Raw genomic sequence first — 10,438 nt, forward strand, 5'->3', positions numbered from 1 at the left:
GAATATGTAGATTCAGTAAATAAATACACGTATAAACACAACATAGACAAGATTTAATGGTTTCATTGGTGATAGCAGACGTCATGATTTTATATAATCTCGGTATTGAGATGTTAGCTATTTGGTATTTCTAAAATCAAACTTCATTACAAGCTTGTGAGTCCGACTTTAAAACATCAAATGACACAGAAAGTTCAATTCCAATATTTAAGGTGGATCAGGAAATAAACCAAATGTTAGTTCTACACTGGTCCTTTTTAACATGACATGTATACATAAACACACAGATAAATGTACGGCCTTAAGATATTGACGTAGAACCAGCATCAGCATCAGATCCATGGACGTAATAGGATGAAGCCTTAATGGAGTAGGTGGTGGTGGTTAATGGAGTAAGAGGAAAAAGACACACTGGTATAGGTTCAGCATTACCTCTTTATAAAAAGGCACTATGCACTTATCAGCACAGGAAGCAAGCTTCTTTTCTTTCATCCACTGGCCACCATAGCTGATGTTTTTCAAAACAACACCCAAACATGATTATACAACTCCCACTTCATGGCTGCCGAAGCTGCTGATTGAGTCGAAGCACTTAGCACGCATAGAGAGTAGCAGCAATTCCCCGTAGCAGTGTTAACATCGCTTTTAGCTTCTGAAACTTTAAAACCTAAAAACTTTTCACATCTACAAGGCAAAAAGGTACAATTGTAAGAACAACTTACTAAGACAGACTTGGTAAGTTTCCTAAATTATGTTTCTTTCCTCTCGGAAAGCTGTGCAACATCCGACAGCTGACACTTTTAAATGACCTCCATGCTCCACAATATGTTACAATGCATTCTTCAAGTCTTTCATACGGACGAGCAGCTGGCTCACTGGTGTCTCTACCGGTCTCTGATTGGAAATGGAATCTATGTGCGACGGAAAAACTCCACTGCAGATTTCCTACACGCAAACAATGTTTTTTTTTTTTGTTGTTGTTTCAATACAGTGTACTGTGGTGGTGCTAAGTCTTCTTCCTGCTCCTTCCCCTGCCTGTGGCAGGCTGCAGAGCGTTTGCGGGGGCAGAGAGTCTGTGCGTCTGAAGGTCAACTTTCTGCTGAAGGATCCCTGTGAGAATGAACTCCGCTGTGACCACCGGGTGAGATTCAGAGAGAGCCGGCCCACAGAGCGGCCAGTCCTCCTCACAGGAAATCACGACAGTCTGAGGCTGAGAGGGGAGGGATAAATGATAAGATATATAGACAGACCATCACACAATAATGTTCATTTATTGCATGTGAGGCCTGGGGGGGGGGGGGAGTTTAACTGGTACCTTGTGAGAGGAGGGCATCTTAGGGAGGAAGGTCGCTCCACTGCAGCAGATGATGTCTTTCATGTGAACTGGCTCTGGTTTCACTGACTTGGTAACGTGGATCTCATAGCCCTAAGAGAACGAGAAAAAGCAGACAAAGAGATGCAGTACACGACATGCGTCTCTGCAAGAACGCCTCCACAAATCAATAGAAGGCTCTTAGGAATGGAATTTGGTATTTCGTGACACAATTTTAGCCAGCATCAGCTTGTTATGTGGTATCAAAGTATCTCTGATACGGATCTGAACGGTGCAGGGTAGAACGTGGAACAGAAATGGAAACGTGACTTCCCTCTGTGCAGTGCCCATAAAACATAATCAAATTACTGCCCACAAGCCAAAGTGTAATAGTGACCAATCGTCACTGCGCTAATAAAAAGACTTTCGTTGTTTCATGTTTATGTTCAACTACAAGGAGGCAGAGATAAAAGCAATGATTGGTGGTAAAAACAAAATGGATTTCAGATCTTTTATAGGCTGAAGATGACTGTGACACGTTCATGTCTGGATGGCGCTACGACTCACGATTCCTCACGGTCATTATTATCCACCAACCGTGTGCCACAATGACACTCTGTCAACCTCTCACTCAGAGAGAGAGAAAGCACAGAAATAGATGGCATGACTATGTTAAGAGTACCTGTAAGAGAGGCCGACTGCTGGCAATCCTCAGAGACTCCTGCAAGGAGAAATGGAACTTCTTTTCCTGCTCTGGATCCTTCACAACAAACGCATTAGGAGGCAGGAAGCTCCCAGCCTTACCACTCTGAAACACAGGGAGAGGGGAGAAAGACATCAAGAGCAGTGAGTGTCTATGCGTGTGTAGTATTTGTGAATACATGCATTTATCAGAGAGAGAGAAAACTGGCCCCAGACGAGTTTGAACTGCTAATATAGAAACTAACCTTTTCCAGCCAGTGTGTGGTGACAATGGGGACTCCTTTAGCCAACGCACACAGGAACTTGACGGTCCTGCGCACCGTATCAGTCACCAGGCAGTTCATGTCTGCCACTCCTTTAGCCATGCTGCCTCCCAAACGAGCCAACACTCTCTCCCCTTCTCTGTCCACCACACCTGTGAACAGCACCTGAGAGGGGGACAGACGCACTGTGTTGTTCGGAGGTCTGAAGCCACGTTAGCTCGCATGAACCTTACTGAACAGATTTCTGCTCATCTGTCATCCTGGGAAGTGAACGTATGAAGCCTTTATTGCCCCCTCGGGGAAACTGCTTTCCACAAAAAAACATTAAAGAATATCAAGAAAATGTCAAAAAAAACATATATAACACCATGTTATATGAACAGCTTCATAAAACAACATCAGCATAGCATAACATTACAGTCAAATTTCCCTCTTCGGCATCATTTTGACAATCTGACAAATATGACCACATGTGTACAAAGACATAGAAAACCTTGTAGGCCTGTCCGGCAGCTCGTGACTGACCCCCGGCTGCCGGGGAATCAGAGGAGGAGCGCGGGGTCTTTGCCACAGGTGAGGAGCCCGCAAGAGCCCGTCGCTTCCGGGACACACCGCCGGTCGGAGTCTGCTAAGAAGGAAGAGGGGCGGGGGAGGGGGAGACAAGGTTAAACAACAGGCAAGGACAAGCGTGCAACATGCAGGGAGGATGATGAGCACGTGTGACGTAAAAGAAAGCAAAGATCATGAAAACGCAGGAGTAGAAAGTGACTGTGAGACCACTAAACCACTCAATTCATTAGTGTGTTAATGGAGATGCAGAGTAGGTCAAACTACTCTTGTTGCTGGGAGTCCCTGATGTTGATTGCAGCACATCGTGATGGTTGGAAAGGCTGACTCACGGTGAAAAGTCCAGTGCATGTTTAAAATGTAAGTAATCGAGTCACCTCTGATGCCTCCACGTGTGGATCCTGGTCAACAGATGTTTCACTTTCTTCCTGCTTCTCTTTCTTCAGTTTCTGGACCACTGATGTCCGGCCTCTGCCTCTCCTCTCAACGATCCCCTCCTCCATTTCCTCACTCTCTTCTTTCACCGCCGACTCAGCAGGGGAATCCTTTGCACTCTTCTTAGCTTGAGCGCCGGACGCCCGGCCTTTTCTCTTAACCTGGACTTGACTCTCATCTTTTGTTTCACCTTTCGCTGCCTCTGCTGTTTGGGCTTTCCCCTTCGCTTTGGATATTTTGGAGCTACTGCTGGAATCCTCTTCCGTATTTGCCTCCAACTCTCTTTTTATTCCTTTTCTTTTCTCTTCAGCCTCCTCTTCATCACTGACTGCAGGAGCTACTGGTGTCTCCACAGTCTCAATCTTTACCGCTTTCTGGCCTCTGCTCCTCACATTCCTTTTAAGCAGAGGTGATTCGTCACTGCCACAGCCCTGATTTGAAGAGGATTTCTCATCTCCAGCAGCAGGGTTAGAGCCATTTGCATTAGCTCGCTGTCGCCCTCTAGTGGTACTAGCCTGCTGACAATCTGCCTTCTCTGGTTCATCCTCACGGGGAACCTCATTAGAGGATTCCTCTTCTGTCCTGCCTTTCCTGCCTCTGGTTGTAGGTTTGAGAGCCAAATTCTGGCCACTCTGAGTATTGATAGGAGGGATGGAGTGTGGCTCCGTTTTCCTCCCTCTTCCTCGCTGCCTGCCTCCTCTTCCTCTGCTCTGAGAGCAGCTGGAAATCTCAGAGTTGGAGGAGGTGGTGGAGTTGGACCTCAAAAGGACTCCCTGATGTGTTGGCTCTGCAGCTACAGTCCTCCTTCTGTTGCTGCTTCTGGCGATGACTGCCTGCAGTGGCTCACTGGTCCTCTTCGCTCCTCTGCCTCTGCCTCTGCTCCCCGGGGTGTTCACACTTGAAGCAGACCTCTCTGAGTTGACAGAGTTGGAAGAGTTGGAGCGAGATCGGGTTCTCCTTGCTGGGACATCATCGTTGGCTGATATGGTGGAGTCTTGTTGCGGCTCTGTTCTCCTGGCTGCTCTGCGACCTCTTGTGGGTGTTTTGGGGTTGTTTTCTTCTTTGTTGTTTTCTTCTTGCTCTTTTGTTTGTCTCTCTTTGGCCTCTTGTTCTTGTTTTTCTTCTTGTTCCTTCCTTTCCCTCTCAAGTTTTTCTTCTCGTTCCCTCTTTGCCGTCTTCAATCTCTCCTTTTCCTCCTCCCTTTCTCTTCTCTCTTTCTCGTCTCTTTCTGCCTTTTCACACTCTAATCTCTCTTTTTCTTCCTCCTCCTTTCTTTCCCTCTCCAATCGTTCTTTTTCCTTTTGTGCCTTATCAGCTCTTTTCTTTTCATCTGCCTCCTTTCTTTCCCTCTCTATTCGCTCTTTTTCTGCTCTCTCTTGCTCAAGTCTTAAGCTTTCTGCATTTTCAGCCTGCACTCTTTCTTGCTCTTCCTTATCTTTTCTTTCCCTTTCTAATTTGTCTTGTTCTTCCCTCGCTTCTTCTTGTTCCTTTATTCGGTTACTTTCAGCGCCGTTTCTTTCTGCTTCAAGCGTTTCCTCCTCTTCCTCGCCATCTTTCTGATGCATCGTATACTTTTTCCCTCTAGCTTGTTTAGCCTGCTCTACCTTCTCCTCTTCCTCACTCTCCGCAGGCCTTGATTTTCCTCTTCTTCCTCTAGGAGTTGGCAAAGCCTTCATCTTCCCTCTCGTCTGTCTCTTGGGAGGTTCAGAACACTCTGCCGGCTCCTCCTCTTCTCTTAATCTTGCCCGTGTCCCTCTTCTACCTCCAATAGTCGTGCCACTGGTTCCAGCTTCAGCTTGTTTTCCTTTCCCCCTCCGAGGCTGTCGGACCGTTTTAGTTTCTACAGTGGAGGCCTGAGCACTTGTGAGCGGTTGTGTGTCCTCTTCTTGAATTGGCTTTGCTCTTCTTTTTCGTGGACCTGGAATTGAGTCCCCATCCTCCCTTTCTCTGTCTTCACCCGCGACCACGGGCTGGGTTTCAACAGCAGCGACTTCAGAACTAGCGAGGGGCTGTGTCTCCTCTTCTTCAAGTTGCAGTGCCTTTGCTCTCCTTTTTCGTGGACCTGAAGTAAACTCCTCTTCATCACTTTCTCCATCTTCACCTGTAGCCATTGGCTGAGTTTCAACAGCAGAGAGCTCAGAGTTTGTGAGTGTTTGCGTCTGCTCGTCTTCGAGCCACAGCTGCTTTGCTTTGCTTTTTCGTGGACCTGGAATTGAATCCCCAACATCGCTTTCCTCATTTCCACTTGTAGCCATGGGCTGAGTTTCAGCTACACCAAAGTGCATTGGCTGGGTTTCAACAAGTGATAAGTTTGTGAGCGTTTGTGTCTGCTCCTCTTCAAGCTGCAGTGGCTTTGCGTTCCTTTTTTGTGGAATCAAGTCCTCATCATCACTTTCCTCATCCTCACTTACATGCATGGGCTGAGTTTCAGCCACAGAAAGAGCGTCACTGAGGAGCCTCTTCTGAGGTTGAGCTGCCTCCACATGTTCCAAACTGTCCTCCTCCTCCTCCTCCTCCTCCTCCTCATCAAGGGCAAACATTGGTTGTGTTTCAGCCATGGCAAGAGTAGATGAGGTGGGAATGTAGAAAGGCTGAGTCTCAGCAGTAGCAGTGTTTATTCTCTCATCTTCATCGGTTTCAACCTCTAAATCACTGTCGGGCTCTGAAATATACGCCTGTGTTGCTTCCAGGTCAAAATCTACCCGGCCATCTTTTGCAGACATTACTGAACATCTGGCAGGGTTCTCAACCTCTCCATAGGTCTGCAGCTTTGAATCAGTCTCCAAGGAAGTTCTGTCTGCATATCCTTGGGTATCGTCCAGATTCACACCCTCCACCACGGAGACAAAAGCTTGGGTGTTCGCCATGGCCAGAGCCCGACCGTCCAGGTGGCTGCTGTCAGAAGATCCCAGCTGGAGAGACCCTCCTCTAATGGACTGTTTGCCTTTTTCATCAAGAGAAGACTGGGTGGGGTCCTTGTTGTGGTCCTCTGGAGGGTTGCCCTGGCAGTCTCTGGTCTGGAGAATGAAGGACTGGGTCTCAGCCACAACACACAAGTCGTCCTCCAGGCTGTCTGAGCAGGAAGACAATGCTATAGGTCTTGCACCTGGGAGACAAAGAAGACAAAATAAAGAAGTGTGTGCAAGGTTAAAAGTAATGCTTTACCTCTGATGTACCCATCGGTTTATAAACAGACACAAAGTTATGAGTCAAAAGTAATTTACTCACATCTAAATGGACCTGATGAGGGAATCAGGAAAGCCTGAGTGTCCATATCTTCCAGTCCTCCTTCTGGTATCATCCAAGAGTGAAAATAACCAATTAAACAGGCTTATATTTCATATTAAAAGGCCAAACAATGTATACAGTGGATCAAGGAGTGCATGATGCGTCTTCAAATTGAGAAAAGGAGGTCCACTTTAAATGGATCACTTAAAAATTAGGAAAAAAAATCTAAATTCCTGTTGTTGATTATTTAGAAAATCTATCCTTTCCAACATGTCTTGATTGCTAAATTCATGCATAACCAGACATATTTCTATTTTAAGTGCCAAAAACATGTGTATTTTTCTTGCATTATATTATTATTTCGGTTGATTGCCAGTGTTTAAGTTGTATTGATTTTTTCCACGCATGGGAAGTTGTGATATAAAGAGCCGCCTGCTAAATGAAAGGCTTGTTCAGTCAATAAAATGTATGGAAAGGCTTTATTTCAAATCTTTATTTACTTGTATTTTCTTTTATTTGTCATTGTTTGTATGGTCGATATTATAATATTTAATATATTCTAGAGCAGCAACAATTAGTCGATCAAGAGAAAATAAACAGGCAACCATTTAGATAATCGCTTAATTGTTTCAGTCATTTTTTAAGGAAAACGTTTCCTGTTTCCAGCTTCTTCACTGTGAGGATTTGATGCTTTTCTTTGTAAACTGAATATCTTTTGGGGTTTGGACTGTTGAACAAAACCAGCAGACAGAATACATCACCTTTGGCTGTGGGTAAATATTGTCGGAATTGTTCACTATTTTATGTCATTTTTATAAACCAAACAATGAATCGAGAAAGTGATCTGCAAATGAAACAAGAGTGAACACCATCTACAGCTGCAGCCTACATTCCCTCCATTAAGTTCGTATTTGAAGATTGATGGACTGATTACCTGACACCTGTACAGGAGTAGAGCAGTTCTGCTGAAGGGGAACCAGCAGCCCAGGTGTGTTCTCTCTGCGCAGGCTGGGAATCTGGTTCTCCCCTGCCTCTCCAGAATCCCCCTCCTTATCTTCCACATCTGTGTCACTGTCCACTCTGAGGTCAGCTGGACTGACCCCATCCCCAGCAGGGGGCACGCTGGATTCATCGACATCTGTGTCTGCATCAGAATCGGACCGAAGAGCTTCCGACGTGGCACCAGGATCGACAGACAAGGTTGTGACGACAACAGGTATGAGCAGAGGAGAATCGTCTTCCACATCTGTGTCGCTGTCAGACAGAACAGCCAAATCGGCTCCTGCATCTGCAGTGGGGACGGACTCTGTGACAGCAGACGCCACCGAGAGTTCACCGATGGCAGGGGCAGGAATGGCTTCATCGTCCGTGTCACTGTCTAGATGCAGGCTGTGAGACGCGGCGGGGGCGGATTCTAATCTAGTGGGAGTTTCATCTATTTTAGGGCATGAATTATTTGTTCCACATTGCTTTTCTTCTTCCTCATCAATATCTGTGTCACTGTCTAGGTGCAAATCGCTGCGCTGCATAGAAGGGGAAGAGTCAGCTGCGTGTGTGCTTTGAAGTGACGTTGCTTTAACGGCGGCGTCTGACGCAGCGTCATCCTCCACATCAGTATCGCTGTCCATAGTGATGCCTTCTGGGTGAATGAGTGAAATAACATGAGGTGGTTTAGTGTGGTCAGCAGAGGAAGGCACAGGTTTGGGAACTTGGCGTAAGGCATCCTCATCGGCATCTGTATCACTGTCCATGTGAAACTGGGCTGTGTCTGGTGGCTGTTCAGCTTGTTGGTTTGTATTCATGGTCAGTGGGCCTGCAGACGCCACCCTCTCCTCCTCTCCCTCCACATCAGTGTCACTGTCCATGCCAAATACAGGGCTCGCGACTGTGGAGACTGCTGGTGGAGACACGAGCAATTCATCCTCTCCGGTAAGACTGACATTGCTTTCCTGTTTGTCTGGCACATGTTGTTCACTTTCCTCAGACTTTCTCCCTCCCAGCGCTGCTCTTTCTGCTTCGTCTTCACTGTCGTCCACAATTGCAAGTGTCTTTTTGTCCTTTAGCTGCTGTTGCCCCACCTCTACGTCTGGCTCCTCCTTACTGAAGCCGACATGTCTGTCAGGCCTATTTTTAGTGGAGGACGGTGTGATGAGACTTTCATCCTCACTGGAAAACAGTGGAAAACAATGTGACCAGCATTTTAATTCAGAGGAGAAAATAGTTAACTGTTTCGATGCACATAATTACAAGGATTTGTAATGTTTGTGTTACATGTTCATTTGTTATGAATGTACTGTACATATTTTAAAAAAGCCCAAGATAAGATGTTGCTAATATACCTTTCAGGGACAATTTTGTTTGTGGGACTCAGGAATGTTGAACAGGTGGGACCTGATTCATGGGAGTCAGAATCGGACACTGTAAAAAAAAGAATAAAGATGTAAAACATCAGATACAAAAAGACAGGGCTTCATTTCTATAAGTACCAACATAATTCATATACCTAGAGCCTTGCGCCTTATGTCTCCTCTTTCCTCGTCTGAGTCCGATTCTGGGACCAGGGTCCCCTGCGGCTGGGTTGGAGTTTGCTCAAAGGACAGGCAACTGGTTCTGACAGGAGTCTTCCTTGTTTCCTGCTGATCAGGTAATGACGTCCTAGCCTCTGTACCCCCGTTGACACATTTCTTGCTGCCTGTGCTTGAGTCACCTCCCTTTTCTCCCGAGACATCTGGCAACCTGCCGTTTACCTCTGAATTTCTGCTAACAGGAGTCATCGTAGCCCCTTTAGAGGAGACTGCATCTGTAGTGCAGCTGACATACTGACATGGGATGTCTGCCACCACCAAACTGTCACGTTCACTGAGGGCATAGCGGACATTAGGAGTCAGCTTTAAGTGGCCCTTGCGGGTCCCATTCATGCTCCCTAGGTCCCAAATCAAAGCCTCTATGTCCACTTCACTGTGACGACCTCTTCTCCTGTAGATGCAGATGGTGGCATGCTGCTTGGATATCGAGGGTGCCGGCAAGGGCAGGGTGCAGGTGTTGGGGTCACGGCCCACCACATTATCTCCCAAAAAGAGGGGCAACTCTGGGTGACAGAGAACGTCAATCAGAAGAAATACATAGACAAGACCTGTTTATGCAAATGTAAACAAACTGTGATCAATAAATCAACAAAGCGGTGTAATAACAGCAGCAGTAAGCCACTCACCTGTCTCAGGGATGTGATCATTTTTTAAGATGCACAGTTTAGCCAATGGTCGTCCCCTCTTGTTTTCATTCTCCTCTTTGTTGTCTTCCTCATCTGACTCCAGGATTGAGTCACTGATCATTTGAGTGGCATCCATTCCACACACAGGGTAAGGCAGGACGACTGCTGGGCCACAACTTAAAGACAGATGAATGGCTATGAAGGCTGTAATGTTGAGGTTTAATTCCACCAACGGTAGCTTCAACTGGCCTTGAAAACATAAACAGTTCATAGATATTACCAGGCAACTTCATGCAGCTAACGTTAGCCGAAATAGCTAATTGACGATCTGTTTGGCTATACTTTCCTATTGTATTCTTGCTAACTTCCAATTTGAAGCATAAATTAACGCTGATTCAACTTATATTAAACGTGTATGAACATGTCTGTCAATGCTGCATCACTTCACAGCAACCCCGCTTCCGGTCAGCATAAAAACAAAACTACAAAAAGGCGTTAAACGCTAGTTGGAGTAAATCATAGGTCAAAATCATAACCTCACGTTATAGGAAACCTAAAAACCCATTGTGTAATTAACCCCACGTCTTTATTTTTAATTAAAAACAGTGCAATATTAATTAACTATCAGGTCAATTAACCTAAACGTTACCTTGAAACTCTGCAGGAAGTTTAACGATAAGAGATTAAGCGAGGGGCTTGACCGTTAAACACCCAACTGCA

The 10,438-nt window shown here is 45.9% G+C and overlaps 1 protein-coding gene across 2 annotated transcripts; it reads right to left on the bottom strand.

The window, feature by feature from the left end:
• Positions 1 to 43: 43 nt before the first annotated feature.
• Positions 44 to 9,905, bottom strand: mdc1 (mediator of DNA damage checkpoint 1). 2 transcript variants are annotated; one of them, XM_079275381.1, is made up of 11 exons: positions 9,719 to 9,905; positions 9,011 to 9,595; positions 8,847 to 8,925; positions 7,442 to 8,673; positions 6,508 to 6,570; positions 3,222 to 6,385; positions 2,771 to 2,902; positions 2,260 to 2,442; positions 1,995 to 2,120; positions 1,316 to 1,426; positions 44 to 1,210 (listed from the first exon to the last, which is right to left on the bottom strand). In XM_079275381.1, the coding sequence occupies exons 1-11, from the start codon at positions 9,852 to 9,854 to the stop codon at positions 1,007 to 1,009; spliced, it is 6,015 nt and encodes a 2,004-aa protein (XP_079131507.1). In that variant the 5' UTR covers positions 9,855 to 9,905; the 3' UTR covers positions 44 to 1,006. The 2 variants fall into 2 exon arrangements, with proteins under 2 accessions (XP_079131507.1, XP_079131506.1); XM_079275380.1 differs by having other exon boundaries at positions 2,771 to 2,905.
• Between the last annotated feature and the right edge of the window lie 533 nt (positions 9,906 to 10,438).

Source organism: Melanostigma gelatinosum, assembly GCF_949748355.1.
Source record: "Melanostigma gelatinosum genome assembly, chromosome: 9".
Taxonomy (NCBI): domain Eukaryota; kingdom Metazoa; phylum Chordata; class Actinopteri; order Perciformes; family Zoarcidae; genus Melanostigma; species Melanostigma gelatinosum.

Excerpts from the sequence above, each read along its gene's own strand:
- mdc1 (XM_079275380.1), bottom strand. The coding sequence starts at position 9,854 with ATGGATGCCACTCAAATGATCAGTGACTCAATCCTGGAGTCAGATGAG. Across the intron at positions 8,926-9,010 it reads CATAAGGCGCAAGGCTCTAG|TGTCCGATTCTGACTCCCAT; the intron begins GTATATGAATTA and ends TTTTTTTTACAG. Across the intron at positions 6,386-6,507 it reads CTCATCAGGTCCATTTAGAT|GTGCAAGACCTATAGCATTG; the intron begins GTGAGTAAATTA and ends TTTGTCTCCCAG.